Below are 18,285 nucleotides of genomic sequence, written 5' to 3'. Positions count from 1 at the left end.
ATGGGCAAACAAATTGAGATGGAAAAAGTAGATGTATAGACGAAATAAAAAGAAATTAAAAAAAATAATTTGGAACTCACTCTCTCTCTTTCTTCTTGTTAATGTTGATGAGAGATCTCTGCCAGGAGACTGGCAACTCCTCCGGCAAGCCATTCTATCTCCCTCCTCCATCTTTCTCTATCCACTGTGTTATCTTGCTCTCTATAATTAGCTTCTATCCTAACATTAGTGTTGGTGGCAACATGAAGCTCTAAACAGAGCTTTATACACTTGACAATAAAAAAATAAATAAAAATATCACATCACATGAAACTTACTATACCTTAGAGCTCCATTAGAGCTTTTATTTTAATGCTCTAAAACATTTTTGACACAAAAATTACACCCAAGTTAATTACCTGTCACATGTCAACTAATACTGACACTACCAATAAGTTTAGCAAATCATTGGAGATGCTGAAGACCCAATACCCTGCCGCACTAGTGTAGATAAATTTACAAGTAATATTTTAAGATGTCTAGTATTACTAAAAATAGCAAATGCAGACAAAATGATGACAGCAAGTAAAATCAAATAATATAATATAAATACAGATCCTTTTTTTTTTTTTGTTGGTAAACTAAATACAGATTCTTTACAAAACAGATCAAAAACATTAGCATCCTGCTGTAGTTCTCTGCAATTTAAAATGTAAAACTACCCCTCATGAGTACGGAACCCAGGGTTGAACATAATTCTGCCAATGTCAATACTTTTTGCAGATAATGTAGAAGCTGTAGGCATGAAAAAATGAAGAAAATTGTTTAAGAGCTCTAAAACAATGAGCTCTAATAGCTCTAAACACACTGTAGCTCCAATTGATTTGATGTTTTGCTCTCTGTTTTTTCTTTTTTTTTTTTATTTCCTGCACTGCCAGCTCATTAAAGCTGGCTTAATGCTCTCTTTTTAGTGGTATGTATCACCACTGAAAAATGAATATATGACAACAAAAGAATCAGGAGCAAAATACTCTTGTAGAAGATCTAACCTCTACTGCATAAATTTTCGATAAACAATAAAGACCTTGAGCGAGAAAAGACTAGTTAATTTGAAGCAACTGTGGATCTGTATCTTTCTTCTTCAGTAGTTCTCAGGATTCATTCTTCTTGAAAAGCTTCTTCTCAACCACCATTTCCCATTTAGTTCTTCCACCACTGGACATCGACTTAGCTTTCATCTCATTCTCCAAAGACTCAGCATCATCCCCATCTCCACCTTCTTTGGATTCCTCTGCATGGGTAGTTGCAGCATGAGGTATGTTCAAACTAACAGCTCTTTCCAAAGCGTCCTTGTGTTCTTTTTCTATCGTCCGCAACCTCTCCATTTTTGGTACTCTTGGAGCTGCTGTCGTCGTCTCATAATGATTCTCCCTCATTCTCTGTGTTAATGTATAAGTTCAACTGGTAAATTTTTCATCAAAACATTTGTAAACACTTTGCTTACCTATAACATCCACGACCAATCACGGTATAAGGTGGCCTTAGATAAAAATTACTTTTACTAATTTGATGATTTATGCATATGCATATGCTTAAAAACAAAAGTCATTCATGCACATCTATGCTACTGTGTAGAATCTTTCAAATGCCAACAGAAATTTGTTAAGAGCCAGATATTTTATAGCTACGAATATGTATCAAAAAAATATATATATTTCATAGCTAAGAATCTTAAAGCAGTCCTTAGCAAATAGCTTTAACTCAAAATCCACTGGAATGCAAATGAACACATTATATTGTTTTATAAAAACAGCTGAAGTGTATTGCGTTGGGGATCTCTAGATTGAACCATTTTCCCTCCCCCGGTGCTGCTTTTCATTTCCCCAACAAAAGGGAAAAACCAAAGAAATAAGAAGCTTGGCCTCCCCCCTTTATTTTCCCCAAGGAGAAAAAAAGAAAGGGAGAAAGAAATAAGAAATCAAAAACAATGCGTGGCTGAGTTTTATGTTTACACCCTTAAAAAAATAGACACAAACATGCACGCAAAGAGAGAGAGAGAGAGAGAGAGAGAGAATAAATATCAAATAAAAGGGCAAAATTTGTTCATTATGGTAGTTTGTTTATTGTCCATGGTAGTTCAAGTAAATAAAAGAGGCCTCACAGGAAAACCAATTTGCCGTCCTATGCTGAAAGCAACAAATATTCCCTCATATGCTAATATTTGTTAGTTTTTCTCTGATACAATAATCACCAAAAAACAAAAACTTGTTTACTATTATTTTTAAATATAACTATTATAAAAAAAGAAAAAAGAAAAAGAGAGAGAGTAATTGATTACATATAACGACATGGACAGATGTACCATAATAAAATGCAGGAAAATTGATTACACATAGGTTTACAGCATGATGCATGAAATTCATATTGCAACCATCAACAGCAAAGCCAGTTAAAATGCTTCCGAAAAACTCTGACAAATATCACAACACTATTCACAAATTTGTTTGACACGACAAACATCCAAGGGAAAAGCACTAAAAAGACCATATCAAAAGGTAATTATGGCCTACCAATTTTTTTTAAAATTTTAATCATAAATGACAACCAGAGGATTTGATTAGCATTACGGAGAAGGCAAAGAGTTCAACACAAGCAGTTCCATTCCAAAGAGGAGAGTGTATCTGCCATGTTTGGGAACCAAACATTTTAGCCAAAAAGCCACTATAAGATGTCAAATTATTCTCTCTACTTTTTTGCACGTCCTTTTGTAAGAAGCCAAAAAGCCACTAAAAAAAGTCAATTCTCAAACGAGCAATTACAAGAGACAGAAATTTGTCAAATTGCTGTCTGTGATAATCTTTGGGATTTTGATTGAGTTCCATTCAGCAATGAGAGTGTCTAAGGTCCATGGTGAGACAAGGGATGCAACCCCCCGCAGCAAAAAAAAAAAAACAGAAACAATCTTTTGTGTGTATAAAAATACACCTTATGTATATGATAAAAAGAATATGGCCAAACAACCAAAGAGTAAAATTGATTTCTACTTACTTCAAGAGCCTTCTCTGCTTCTCTTTCTATCCAAATAATTGCATGATCAGATGCGGCATTGCATGATAAGACAATATGTTCAAATCTTCCATCTACTGGTATGGCAGTTTTAACCTCTGGAGGATATCTCCCACATCTGTGTGCAAGAAGCAACGGAGGTCTTAGTTTCAGAGCAAGCACAACTATTTTTGCTAGCAAATTTCAAACAAACATCTTAAGAAAAAAAAGAAGAAAAAAAAAAAGAGCTTCTTAAGCACTGAAATTACATGACAATTGACTTCGAGTACAGGAAACCTATTTATGATAGAGGATTTTTTCAGTCATTGAACATTCTTAAGCAAATAATAGGAAATTTTCCAAAATACAAAATTAAGGTGTATTGGCCACTACCAGCATTTGATCTGGATTTATATGGCCATACTGAGAAAAGGAATTGCCATGAGGAATTCTTCTACATACTAGGCATAACTCAGATTGTATAATGCTCATTATCACTAACCTAGATAGAAGAAAAATACTTATCACTAATATAAATTCCAAATTTGATCACGTAAAATATTGCCTCTCAAATTCTTGTATGGTAGTTAGAATTTATGAACTTGTTTTTATTTACCATTAGTCATGACATTTGTGATGTTTGATTGCGATTTGCCTTGTTTGCAATTGCTTTGATAGGGCTAAGAACTCTTTTAGTTTTTCATGGCCTTTCCTATCTAAACTCTAATTTGGGGGCACTTTCTTTAATTTTCATGGAAGATCTTGGAAAGTGTCTTAATTTGTTTGGGAAGTTTCTTAAATCAACTTTTTGGAAAGTTACCATTTTTAGAAAGTTTAAATAAGAGAAGTTTCTTAAATTATTTTTGGAAAGTTAAACTATGAAGGTTTCCTAGCCTATCATTGCATGTTTATGATGTGTTGTTTTCCTTTTTGGGCTTATTTTATGCTTATCTTTAGAAACAATAGATACCATACCAAGTAGAGGCCAATATTTGGTTGGGCAAAAACGGGTGCCTAACATCTTCCCGCTTTGTACCTTAGCCCTTGAGTCTACGTGATGATGACGATCAGGCATTATCTCCATTTTTAACCAAGTGGAGACTCTTTTCTGATTTGAATGTCTAGTTCTCTGTGAGTTGCGTTGGTTTGCATAAGATGTCAAGAGAGGGACAATATGAATTAAAATTGGCCTTCTCACAATTTTAAATCAGTATGTCTCTTTCCATAGGATTGAAATAGGGTATGGCTGACAAACTGACACTCTAGAGTGGCAGATCTAGGCAAGTTTTACAGTTGCACTTCAACTGAATTACAAACTGCCAAAAGGAAGCAGCAATAATGTGTCCACTTATAACTGAAATGCAGTTCTGTGCAGAGAAAAAAGGCAGCTGCAATGTGAATCAATTATGAGATTTGTCATTATTTGGGGAGCTAAGCAAGGTAATTTTTGATAAATCCTATAATAATCCTAATAAGATTACCAATGGTTCTGATTTACCTGCAAAATTTCCTTTCAACAATATGATATGTTCTTCCAGGTGCATACAGTCTTGTAGGATCTCTAAACTTCCTACCTGCCGGTATGAAGGTATCCCTCAAGCAAACCGCAAACAATAAGCAGGGCAAGCTGTCCAAAGCATTATTAATGCCCGGTTTAAGAGATAATAACAAACAAGGTAGAAAATCCCAAAAAGTAAACAAAAGATTCAAACAGTCTTACGCTGTGTTTGGTGAGAGATTTAGAAAGGGAAAGGGAAAGGGAAAAGGTGTGTGAAACTAGGTGAAATATAGGCATATTTTATTCACATTTCACCTATCTTTTCCATTTTCCTTTTCAAATCTCTTCTCAAATCCCCCAACCAAACACAGCATTAATGTTATATCATATATAAAAGGAACACAACTCACCATAAGATAAATTTAAAAATATCTTCCAAGGGGTTTGGTGTTCTAGGGAAGAAATCATCCTGGAAAAACATTAAATTGAGGTGGCATGGTTAGTTCACTAAATTGGAACAAAATTTATGGATGACATGCAGGCAGGCAGGCTCCAAAAACATTATATTTAAGATGAAAGTAAACTAACAAGAGTCTCCATCAAGCAAATTCCTGACCTGCAAAATGACAGAATGTATAATATCGGCATACTTGACAGCCAAATTGAGAGACATACACCTTGCAGGAGCTACGGCATAGCAGTGGACGGTATCTCTGGGAATACCACCAAGCTCCTTCCGGTGGTTCACCACGATCACCGTCAACAACGCTGCCACCCCTGCCCCCAATGAGTGTCCCGCAAAAATAATCCTGTATGAGGACCCATTTTCAAGCCACAATCGCTTCAGAGTCTCCGATTCCTTGTTGAGCAACCAAATTGCAGATTTCAAAAGGCCGTGGTGGACGAACCCTCCGTCGAACATCTGCATACCCAAGCCGTTGTCAAGAAGGAGCTTGTAGTCGCTCTCTTTGATCAAATTGAGGCCACGGATGGCGAGAACAATCTCGCGGTGGTGGTGGTCGAGGTAGATGATGTAGGGAGGGGCGTTGCCGTGAGTCTGCTGGTAGGTGAGGCGCTTGATGACACAGTCGGGGTTGAGGCGGTAGCCGCCGGATGGAGGGAATTGGGGGTGGCGGAGGTCGTCCTCGTAGACAGCGAGAATGAGGCGGCAGATGCGGGGGACTGCCTCGAACTCCTCGGCGGTGGCAGGGGGCCAGGTGGCGCTGTCGTAGGACCCGATGTAGGTGCAACGCTTGCACGCCCACTGGAGGCAACCCAGCAGCTGCAGGCACATTGCCTTTTACCCAGTGTTTGCTTGGGAACTTGGGAGGAGATTTGAAACACTGGCAACTTGGGAGGAGATTTGAAAAGCGAATGAAAAACACAGCCGTAGAGAGAGAGAGAGAGAGGGTGGAAGAGTCAAGAAGTTGTTCATTAGGAGGGAGGTGGTTAGCTGTGGCGTGGCGGTGGCGGTGGCGGTGGTGGTGGTGGGGGAAGAGCTTGAAGAGGCTTGTTGGCGTCATGCAGAGGGTATTTGCTGCTAGTACTTTGCTCTGTTAGAGAGAAAGAGAGAGATTCGTGGTTATTTTACTCATTTCGATTCTTCGCTGTGTTGAGGAGTATTTCGGAAAGTGATCCAAAGGTGATTATAGAGCGTAAGGATCCTCTAGAGTTTAATTCTCTAGAGTGATTTTCTAGAGTGGTTAATTCAACGGCTGAGAATTAAACTTACCAAAATGACGTCGTTTTGGTGAGTATTTTGAAAAATAAAATAAAAAAAATTTCAAATTTCTTTCGTTTGTTCTGGATTTCACTTCTATCACCAACCCATTTCCTAAACTTAACCCCACTCCGGCATAGCGTCCCTCGCTGGAGGTCTCCCAGTCGTCGCCCGCCCATTCTCAACGATTCGTTGCCTCCTTCGTCCTCGCCGTCTGCCGCCCACACCGCTTCTCTCTTCCTCCTTTCATTGTCCTCCCCTTAAAGCAATGGGTCTTAAAGCAGAGTGAGAAAAAAATGTTTCTTCTCTTTTTTCAACCACACGCTTCGTGTCCTGTCCCATGGATGTGATGGGCCTTGAAGAAGACCAGTTTTTGTTTCTGGGTTGGTTCTGAGTAATCTTTAAATTCTCTCTTTTTTAGAGTTCTTGACAAGTCTCTCTAATAAGGGTGTGTGAAAATGCCGATGTATCAGCCTTGTAGTCGGAGGAGGGACAGTGGTGGGCTTGTTTTAGATCTGGAAGCCGCCGTGAAAGATGGGATTTTGGGCGGTGGAGCCACCGCCGGAGAGAAATTGGATCTGAAGAAGATGATTGAAGCCAACATTCATTTGCCCTATTTCTTTGGAGCCAACGCTAGATCTTGTGACTCTCTGCACAGGGCAAACCTACGAGAGATCCAACTTCATTTGCCCCACAACGATGCAAGATCTTTGGGACGATTCAGTGACTCCAAACAAGACTCTTCACCATCTAATCCACAGTTGGTTCTCCCAAAAGTACTTGGCGATGAAGAAGAGATCAGGGGATGTGCAGGGGAGAGCTTTGGAGCTTTGGGAGACATTTTTTTTATTTTTTATTTTTCAAAATACTCACCAAAACGACGTCGTTTTCGTTTTGGTGAGTTTGATTCTCAACCGTCGGATTAACCACTCTAGGAGATCACTCTAGAGGATCCTTACGCGATTATAGAGAATAAAAAAGTGTTTGAAAAATATTTTTTGATTCTTATTCTTCTGCTCTGGACATGTAATTGAAAATCGTGGTAATAGATATACCAATTAATTATAAAATTATTATTGATTCCACTCATTAATCATATTATAAATCTCAAAAAAAAATTAAATTATGTCACATTATCAATTGATATACTATTTAATATACCAATTAGTACATATCACATTATTTAATTAAAAATAATTCATAATTTTAAATTTAAAGTTCTAATAATGATTTTAATGATGTGATACGAAGTAAAAAAAGTAAAAAATAAAATATACATCAAATCATTCAAAAATAAAACTAATTGTTACTTAAATAGAATTCTCATTAAACTCTATTTTAATTTTAATGCTCTTAGAGCATTTTTAATGATTCATCAGATTTTTCATTAAATTTGAATAAAAAAAAAACGATTTCTTCTATTTGATATCGTTAAAAACGATTTCTTCTATTTGATATCATTTGCTCGAGTAATTTGACTTTTCATTGAACTACCGATCGACCGGGCAAACGGCTGACGCATGCAAAAAATAAAAATCTAGTTCAATCTTTCCCAATTTTTTTTTAGTGAGAAAACAAGGAAGCGGTCGACCACGACCTCCTAATGCAAAATTTTCACAAAATTTTGCTTCCTGATATCCAGCAATTTTGCACCTGTCATTACGTACATACTTCAACAATTAATGGAGTGTCTGGGCAACAATCAACGTCATTTCACAACACATGTTCATCAACTATCATTTTTTCATTATTTATATTATTTAATATAAATAATTAATATTTTATCTTATTCACTAATCATACTATTATAAAATATCCCATAATTATATTTTTAAATTATCAAATAATCACCCTCATTCAATCATCAATTTTCAAGCTGAGAGAAAGTGTTGGAGATAAAATTATATTTGTTCTCATGATTCATGGCTAAATCAATGAAAGAAGATTCTCTCTAGTCTAACATTTAGATAGAAGGGAGTTGTTGGATCTATTGAGCCCATCACAAGTTTCGATGATCTGAATTGTTTATTTTACTGAATAATTTGTGTATTTTATCCACAAAAAAAAATTAGGTCGATTTATAACTGTAATTTGTTCAATTTATCATTTTTTTATTAAAAAAATGGACACTAATTGTATTTTTAAAAAATAAATTTTTTTTTAATGACAAAAATAATAAATTGAACAAATTACAGTTATCAGATTAACTTAATTTTTTTTTTTGTGAATGAAATACACTAAGTGTCTGATAAAATAAACTGTTCGGATAATCAAAATAAGACTCACGGTGAGCCTTACAGACCCAAATAGGCCCTTTTAAATTTTAAACCGAACAAATCCTCCTCCTAAATGAAATCACTTGATTATGAATGTGATATTTGTGGCATGGTTTAAGTATTTTGATATTTAGGCCAAGTTTGGCATCTTCCAAAAAATCTAAAAAGTCAAAAAGTCACTATCCTATTTAAGTCACATCATCTTACTTAAGTCACATCACTTCTCTAACACATCACTTCAAACCCAACCCAAATCCAACCCATATTTCATAAAAAGTCAAAAAATACACTTATTTAGTCTTCTCAAACTTGGCCTTATTTCAAATCTCATGTGATTGCATTCCACCTATATATGTAGGTAGGTGATTCTCATATATAAAGATTGTCCAACTAGTAAATCAATACAATGTAACTTGGTGCATTTAGGCACAATATGATGAACCACGTGCATTTAGGCAAAAAAAAAAAAAAAAACAAAAACAAAAACGCACATAAACTAGTCACACACATTTGGGAGTCAAGGTCAATTGGGGTCCCAAGCTTTTTCCCAATAAAATTGGCATATGAGGTCTGCCTGCTAGAGGTTTTTGCTGCAGTTAATTGTGGTTATGGGTAAGTCTTCTTTAAGCAAATTCATTGGTCCAGTGCCATTTATGTAACAACTTTCTGTATCTTTGGAACTGGTGTAAACAAATCTATAAATGCTATATTGCTCTTTTTTCTGCCCTTCTAACGTTGAATAATCTTAATGGAATTGGTTTGTGAGAAACGATGTAAACAATGGCTTGTCCGCCAACTGGGAATGAATTTCTACTGTACATGTTGCTTTGTCTCTTTGTAGTCAGGATCTCGAATGCTGTTTACTTCAAATTGCATTTGAAACTTAGGAATCTAACATCTGATTCCTCCCTAAAGGCAACATATTGAAGCTGTTGTCTTTGGCATCCTCACCAAAACCTCTACAGTTTTGTTCATATCAGATTTAAATCATCATCTATGATTGAGGCTCTCAGATTGATTTTTCTATCCTTGGCCTGTCATTTGTTAAACATTCGACATAAAATAGCAAATGCAGCAAAATGACAGCAAATAAAACCAAATAACAAAAGTACAGATTCTTTACAAACAGATTTTAAAAAAAATCAACATTCTTTGTAGCTCTCTGTAGTTTGACATGTAAAAGTACCCCTCATGGGTAGGGAACCAGGGGCTGAACACAATTTCACCAATGCTTTTTTACAGATAATAATGTAGAAGCTGAAGCTCACAGAAAAATGAATATCACAACAAAAGAACCCGACAAGCAAAATAATCAAGAAGATCTAAACTCAGGCAGAACCAGGAGCAAAATACTCATGAAGCGCTAACCTCTAAAGCATACATTTTCTATAAATAATGACACATTGAGAGAGAAGAATTGTTATTTTGAAGCAACTGTATCGTCCTTCTTCAATAGCATTTCTCCCAACGGATATTTCTTGAAAAGCTTCTGAACAACCAAATCCCAGTTAGTTCTTCCACCACGGGACAGCGACTTAGTTTTTGGCTCATTCGTAGAAGACTCAGTATCACCCCCATCCCCACCTTCTACACATTCTTCCTCCTTGCTTGGTGAGGGCTGTTCCTCTTCTTCATCGGCAGTCACAGCATGAGGTATGTTCAAACTAACAGCTCTTTCCAAAGCATCCTTGTGTTCTTTTTCTATTGTCTGCAACCTCTCGATTTTTTGTACTCTTGGGGCTGCTGTTGTGGTCTCCTTGAGATATTCCGGCATTCTCTGTGTTAAGGTATAAGTTTAACGGTTAATTTTTCTTCAGAACAATTGTAAAAACTTAAGACTTTGCTTACCTATAATATCCAAGACCAATCATGGTATAGGTGGCCTTAGATAAGTTGGTTCCAAGAACCAGACATTTCATAGCTAAGAATCTCAAGTCTAGTTTGGTTGGGCAAATTAAAATTTCAAAATCTACAAATTTACAAACAAGTTAATTCAGAATTTGTATAGCATTGAATAGAACAAATTTTGAATCTCCAAATATAAATATATATTTTTTTTTATAAGTTTGAATCTCCTAATGTTAAATTAGGTAACTCCACATTTTTATAGAAATAAACAAATTATGTTTTCACAAAGAACACAAGTTTATAGATTTTAAGTTGTTTTTTACTTTTATTATACACCGATCTAATATCTCTATTTGTAGGTGATGCAATTCTAGAAAAGCCCATGTTACAAATACAACAGTCCTTCGCAAAAGTCTTGGTTAAATCAAAACCAAATGTGAATGCAAATGACTGCATTATACTGTTTAATGTAAGCGGCTGAAGTGCATTGCGATCTCTAGTTTGAACCACAGGGGGGGAAAAATAAATAAGAAACTAGAAACAATGTGTGGGTATAAGTTTTAGGATGGTTGTCTACCTATTAGAACCTTTGAGAAAAAGGCACACCCATGGAGAGAGAGAGAGAGAGAGAGAGAGCATCTGCATTGAAGATTTCAAAATTAGTGTGACATAGGCAAAAGCAGGGCCCAAGTTGACTAACGTGCTGACTACCTAACATATACAAAACTGCTCCGATAGTGATTGCTAAAGCAGCTCATTATCTCGCAAGGCTCATTTCTTTATAAAGAGAGCGGGGAGGCAACGGTCAGCTATTATTTATTATTATTTTTTAAAAATTAGTAGTGGCTCGCGAAGCCAAATGGCTAGCCTCAGTTAGCTAACAATGTAACATCTGTTGATTTTAGGGAGCATTTAGCATCTCCAATGGAGCAACAATAGATAAAAGTAAGTTGCTTGCTAACTAAAAACTGACCCTAGCAGGCACCTTAGCATCCTCAGAGAGTCCAGGTGGTGGTTGTTAGAGCGAGGAACATGCTCTACTCTAACTGTGTTAAATTTATCCACTAACCTCTGTACTATTGTTTTGTATGATGCAAGAGGTGGCTGGTTTATGGCACAATTCTTGTTCGTCTGTTTGACTACAAAAGTCACCTTTGATGCACAGTTATCATCGTGTGAAGTGTTGCTATGAGCTCAAGTACGAGAGCCTCATACTCCACTTCATTATTGGAGTATCCAAATTCTAGCTTATAAAAGAAGTTGACTTGACGCCATCAGGGGAGAGTAGGATGATACCGGTTCCTCCACCTTTAAAAGTGGTTTAGCCTTCAAAGTTGAGGCTCTAGTCTCCCTCTGTTGTTACTTCAGCAGCTTGAAGCTCCTCTCTTGGAAATTCTTTTGAAGGCAGCTCGTGTTCCGCACTAGGAAAGGGAGCCAATATGTCAACCAGAGCTCGACTCTTGATGGCCTTCAGAACCTTGCAAATGACGTCATACTTAGTCAAAGAGTGCAGCTGCTGAGTGAGCTTGCGGAGACAACTGGCCGAGTGAGGAACTGGTCAATTCACTCTTGGTGACAAGATGAATGGTGTGGGCAAGGAGGTAGTGACAAAGCTTAATCTTAGAAAAGACCAAGACGAGACAATGACACTCAATCGGATAGTATCTTACCTCAGCACATTGGATTACTCGCCTTACATAGTACTCAAGGTGCTCGACCCCATCTAACTCTTGGCCAAGTAGGACCCCTGTGAAGCAAAGTCCCACATCACCCGAGTACTAAAGTGATATCAAGCATATAAGCGTGAAGGCACCCTCATCTTAATAGTTAGCTTTTGTGGTTGAGTTCTACCCAAAACCGTGTAACATGGTATTAAAACCGGAGTACGCGAGGATGGATAGGGTGCATGTCCCTAGCTTGCACACCACAGGTGCTACCGAGTGAGCACGTTGGGCTTGAGAGAAGATGCGAAGCAAAGTCCTATATCACCTGAGTACTAAAGTGATGTCAAGCATATAAGTGTGAGGACACCCCCACCTCTTGAGCTAGCTTTTGGGGTTGAGTTCTACCCGAGTCCGTGTAATAGTGTTGATGCCATCCAAATAGAAACTCTTGCAGTGGAAGCCACCTGGGGTGTAGGAACTTGATTCGAAGTTGAGGGCGAGATAACAACAATCCCAACAGGATGGCCTTCCATGAGGGTTGGCTCTTCTTTGTAACACTGCTAGGCATCCATGAGGAACTGTTAATTTTGTAAGGTAACACCTCCAACTAATGAGAGATATTGCTCAGCATTTGCTAGGTTAGTTTATCAGGTGATATGTCAAATGCTCTAACATCGTTGTGACCACTCGGCCACCATGAGAGGTTGTGGGTCCTCCATGTGAGGCGAAAGCTCCAAGTAAAATGAGCACCACTCTTTCCTAGTGGAGTATCTTTGTAGATATTTGGTAAAGAGATAATCATTCCTAAACCTTTGGAAAAATGGTGGGGATTTCAATAATTGAGAGTTATTAGAAGTGGCAGAGAATATAACTAAGGCAGCCTTAGAGTGAGAGATAGAGTGCCATTGCTATACACCCTTGTCAACAGAATAGAGGACGATGATAACTGGAGTTGTGTCTTCTCTGTATGTGGATACTCCCTTATATAGGCTCTAACACTGTTAGAGACCAACTCACCCAACAGGTGGCCAGCTCTTCTTGACCAGCGAAGGTATGAGGTCTACTTCTCTATCCCAGGATTCATACCTTAGAGGTGCAGTCTGCAGAGTTGTATGATACCTTAGAGGGTGTATGATACCTCTTTCAAGGTGTCAAGGTGTTAGGTGTTGGGTCAATGTCCTCTCTCTAAGACCAGCCAAGGAAGAGTTGCTTCTTCCTAATGGGGAGCAAGTCAAGCAACCATGATGAGCCCTTAATCCTAGTTTCCAAGCAACAATCCTCCAACGAACTCGAGTAGTGAATGCATAGGCCTTGCTCTTAGGGGTTGTTTGGGGTGTCCTAAATAAGTGCACTTTTTGTCTTTTTGGACTAAAAAATTGAGGAAGAAAATATAGATTATTGGATTAACTTTTTGACTTTTTTTGGAAAAATGTGTAATAAAAAATTATAAAAATTGATTTGTAGGGAAAAATTAAGATTGGGAGTTGTGCAGCCGTAATTGTTGACTTTTGGTGAATAGTGTTAACTTTTTAACTTTTTGAATAACTTTTTGGCTTTTTGGCAATATGCCAAACTTGGCCTTAGTCTAAGATGGCAAGTGATGGCCATGGTAGTAATGACAAAAATCCTAACTAAGGGATGAGTACATAGGTGAGACATAGCCAAGTTACAAGCCGAGCTATGCTACAACCAAGCGGGAGTGACCAAGCGGTGCTCTTGGTCGCTCCTTGGCACACCGTATGGGAATGAGGTATGCAGGGCTATGGCTAGGCAAATGGGCTTATTCAAGTGAGACGAGGTGCCGAGCAATGGTGTTATCAAATGGTCTATAGCCGAGAAGTATTGTAGGCATGCCTTAAACTTTTCATACTTCGAATCATTTTCTTGGTGCCGAAACTCGCAACTATGGTGCTGAGCGCACTAGTAAGTCAAACAATCATACTTCATGGTCTATATGCCTCCAGCTTAGCCTAGGCACTGAAATTGTTCCTATTGGGTCATGCATGGCAACTGGTATAGATGAATAAAGGTGGGCCGCTTGAACGGGTTCGCTCGTAGACATTGCGGTGGTGAGGTGGTGTCTATAGGGTTCACCACATAACAAGGGTGGTCTAGATAGCTGCAATAGCAAAATAGCTAAAATGCCTCCAAGAAACTTTGGTAAACATCAATTTTAATACTTTAATTATCACAACACTCTTCACTAATATGTTTGATGTGATAGACATCCAAGGAAAAAGTATTAAAAAGCTCCTTTCAAAAGGTTAACACTATGTTACATGAACTCTTCAAACGACATTTGGACAAGGGTGTGGGTAGGGCTGCAAACGAACTGAGCTGTTCATGAATAGCTCAAGCTCGGTTCATTTACTAAATGAACGAGCTTGAGCTCAATTTTTAAGCTCGTTTATTAATCGAGCTAAGCTCGAGTAGCCCCAAGCTCAATTCGATAGGGCTCTTGAACATAAAGAAAATAAATTAATATTTATTTTTAATAATATATCAAATAATTTTTTATTAATTTATTTTATTTTTCTATTTGTGTTTGTGTTTGTGTTTGTGTTTGTGTAAATTTACATATTTGATTGATAAAAATAATATAATCATTCTTTTATATTTTGCTCATAATTATCTATTTTTTATTCTAATAATTAAATTAATTTAAGTTTTTTTTTAAAGCTTGAGCTCGAGTTTATCAAATATTTGACAAGTCGAGCTCAAGCTCCATTATTTAAGCTCAACTTAAGCTCGGCTCAAGCTTGACTAATTCTTAGTAAACACCCTTGAACACTCAAAAGCTCGGCTCGGCACGGCTCAACTTGTTTGCAGCCATAGGTGTGGGATGTGTGTCCAATACTTCCCTTCAAATACATTTTATATATTCGTATTTAACACTGTCATTATATGTATATGTTGTATTATTGCTATAAAATTAGTAAAGTGTATGATCTTTTTTGGTTGAGTTTGCCTACCCTTAAATTTTAGATTTGATGGCCAAGAGTTCAATCCGAGAAGGAGAGAATCTGTCATTGACCTTAATGTGACAAAAGTCCACGTGAACATTGTCAAATTGCTTTATGTGACAATCTTTGGGAAATTTGTTTGAGTTTCTGCTCAAAACAAATAAATAAATAATCCTTTTGTAAGAGTATAAATACACCTCATTATATGATGTCAAACTAGTGAAGTGCAAAGTTGATTTCCACTTACTTCCAAAGCCTTCTCTGCTTCTCTTTCTATCCAAACAATTGCATGATCTTTTGTGGCATTGCACGATAAGACAATATGTTCAAATCTTCCATCTACTGGTATGGCAGTTCTAACCTCTGGAGGATATCTCCCACATCTGTGTGTAAGAACCAACGGAGGACTTAGTTTCTGAGCAAGAATAACTATTTTCAGTGGTAAATTACCAACAAATTTGTTAAGAGAAAAAAGGGGAAAAAGTGCTTCTCAAGGACAGCAATTACATGACAATTGAATTTGAGCACTAGAAACCTATCTATGCTAGAGGATTGTTTTAGCTACTGAACATTCTTAAGCAAATAACAGGAAAACTTTCCTAAATACAAAATTAAGATTTGACGCATTAACCAATACCAGTCTTTGATCTGGATTTGTATAGCAAAATTGAGAAGAGGAAATGCTATGAGCAATTCTTCTACATACTAGGAATTTCATATTGTACAATGCTACTTATCACTAATCTTCACATAACATAAATACTTATCACCAATATAAATTCCAAATTGAAACAAATTCATATGGTATTTTGAAGGTGAAATTATCCAGAAGTGTCTCAATAAAGGATAAAAAGGCATTACATCAGTGTTATAATTATTTTTCTTTTTTTCCCCTATGAATGCATTAACAATGAATGGTTACAAATTCATTAAGTTGGAGTTCTCAATGGAAGAAGCATGAGCAATAATATCACTCAGTTAAATGGTCTATTTTATTGATTGCTTCAGATTCTATGTTGATTATAAAACACAGGCTGCTGGTTAAAATCCTCAGTTTGGTTAAGCCTGAATGAAGAAGTAAGAAAATATCGACATTATTATGAAACTTAAAATATTTAAATAATGGAAATACATAGTAGCTGGTTAGAACAAGAACCCCAAGCAACTGACTGAGAAATTTTAAAATTGCATTAAATAGAAAATTTCATAGGCTTCAAAGTAGTAAGAACCAGCAAGACCAGGAGATATCAATATAGATGGATCAGTTGAGTTTTGCCAATCATGAACACAAATCACTCAGGGGGCTAAGCAAGGTAAATTTTGATAAATCCTAATAAACCTTAGATGAGGCATTAAAATAAAATTGCCAATGGTTCTGATTTACGTACCTGCAAAATTTTCTCTCAACAATATGATACATTCTTCCGGGTGCATACAGTCTTCTAGGATCTTTAAGCTTCCTGCCTTCTGGTATGAAAGTATCCCTCCAGCAAACCGCAAATAATAAGCAGGGCAAGCTGTCCAAAGCATTAATGCCTGGTTTAAGAGATAATAATAACAATTCACACCTCTACAAGGCAGACAACCTAAAAGTAAACAAAAGACTCAAAAGGCTTCATACAGTCTCTGAGTTATCATACAGATGGAACACAACTCACCACAAGAGCGATTTGAATATATCTTCCAACGGGGTCGGTGTTCTTGGTAAGAAATCATCCTGGAAACATTAAATTGAGGTGGCATGGTTAGTTCACTAAATTGGAGCAACTAAGCAAAATGTCATGGATAACAAGCAGGTTTCCAAAAAACATTAAACGATGAAAGTAAACTAAAAGCCTAAACATTTTGTGAGGTGGATTTGAAGGCAAATTAATCCTCCCCTGGTTATCTCAAAGCCATAAAAGTTCCACGTTGCATTAACATTACAATTTACAACAAAAGAACGCACCAACCAACCAACCAACCATTAAAAACTGAAAAGAAATTGGTTTACCTGCAAAACCACAGAATGGATAACATCGGCATACTTGACAGCCAAATTGAGGGACATACACCTAGCAGGAGCTATGGCATAGCAGTGGATTTTATCTCTGGGAATACCACCAAGCGCGTTCCGGTGGTTCACCACGATCACAGTCAACAAAGCTGCGACCCCAGACCCCAACGAGTGTCCAGCAAAAATCATCTTGTACGAGGCCCCATTTTCAAGCCACAATCGCTTCAGAGTATCGGATTCCTCGTTGAGCAACCAAACTGCAGATTTCAAAAGGCCGTGGTGGACGTAGCCTCCATCGAACATCTGCATACCCAATTTGTTGTCAAGAAGGAGCTTGTAGTCGCTCTCTTTGATCAAATTGAGGCCACGGATGGCGAGAACAATCTCGCGGTGGTCGTGGTCGAGGTAGATGATGTAGGGAGGGGCGTTGCCGTGAGTCTGCTCGTAGGTGAGGCGCTTGATGACACAGTCGGGGTTGAGGCGGTAGCCGCCGGATGGAGGGAATTGGGGGTGGCGGAGGTCGTCCTCGTAGACAGCGAGAATGAGGCGGCAGATGCGGGGGACTGCCTCGAACTCCTCGGCAGTGGCAGGAGGCCAGGTGGCGCTGTCGTAGGACCCGATGTAGGTGCAACGCTTCCACCCCCACCGGAGGAAACCCAGCGCCAGCACCCATTCCACCCCGCACGCCACTGACATAACGCTATCACCACCACCACCACCACCACTACCACTCTGCAGCTGATCTAATTACTTTTAGAGAGAGAAAATAAAGGAGTTGGTGAGAGAGAGAGTGGGGAGGGGAAGGTGAAGATGAAGGTGAAGCTTTTTTTGAACAATAAGGTGAAGGATATTACTAGAATTTAATAGGATATATTAGTAAGATGGACCACGTGGAGTAGGGGATTGGCATTGGAGGAGTGGGTGGGGTTAAGAGAGAGAGGCTAGGGGAGGCGCTGAGCTGTGGGTGCGCTGGTTCTGGAGAAATTATTCATTGTCTAAGCAGCATTGCTTCATTCTATTTGTGTTTAAAATAATCTGATTTTTTAATTTTTTTTTTTTTGATTATTTTAACTTAATTTTTTTAGCCTTTTTTTTTTTTTTTTTTGAGTTTTGTGAAAAAAAGAGCGTAATGATTATAATTTGAATGTGATATTTTGTCTTATTAATTTATGTAATAAATTTTATATTTTGTGTTTTTTTTAAAGTCAAAAATCAAAATCAAACATAGCTTCAGTAATAAATAGTGGAATCCATTGTTTTCACCGATAATAGCTAGGTAGGAGCACTACCTAGGTT

At 37.6% G+C, this 18,285-nt stretch overlaps 2 protein-coding genes across 2 annotated transcripts; both read right to left on the bottom strand.

Annotated features, from left to right (window-relative positions):
- Window positions 1-552: 552 nt before the first annotated feature.
- On the bottom strand, window positions 553-6,176 carry LOC114259439 (uncharacterized). The gene is made up of 5 exons (XM_082887828.1): window positions 5,139-6,176; window positions 4,933-4,991; window positions 4,523-4,651; window positions 3,028-3,163; window positions 553-1,418 (listed from the first exon to the last, which is right to left on the bottom strand). Exons 1-5 carry the CDS (start codon window positions 5,814-5,816, stop codon window positions 1,131-1,133), a joined length of 1,290 nt encoding a protein of 429 aa, XP_082743954.1. The 5' UTR covers window positions 5,817-6,176; the 3' UTR covers window positions 553-1,130.
- A 3,460-nt stretch (window positions 6,177-9,636) lies between these two features.
- LOC114259469 (uncharacterized) lies at window positions 9,637-18,026 on the bottom strand. Its single transcript, XM_082887826.1, has 5 exons — window positions 16,987-18,026; window positions 16,652-16,710; window positions 16,382-16,510; window positions 15,241-15,376; window positions 9,637-10,295 (listed from the first exon to the last, which is right to left on the bottom strand). The coding sequence occupies exons 1-5, from the start codon at window positions 17,683-17,685 to the stop codon at window positions 9,939-9,941; spliced, it is 1,380 nt and encodes a 459-aa protein (XP_082743952.1). The 5' UTR covers window positions 17,686-18,026; the 3' UTR covers window positions 9,637-9,938.
- Between the last annotated feature and the right edge of the window lie 259 nt (window positions 18,027-18,285).

The sequence above is a fragment of the Camellia sinensis genome, chromosome 1 (assembly GCF_055761805.1).
Source record: "Camellia sinensis isolate YWXY chromosome 1, ASM5576180v1, whole genome shotgun sequence".
Classification (NCBI taxonomy): domain Eukaryota; kingdom Viridiplantae; phylum Streptophyta; class Magnoliopsida; order Ericales; family Theaceae; genus Camellia; species Camellia sinensis.
Note: the sequence above shows the minus strand (reverse complement) of the source record. Positions and strands in the feature narration are given on the sequence as shown.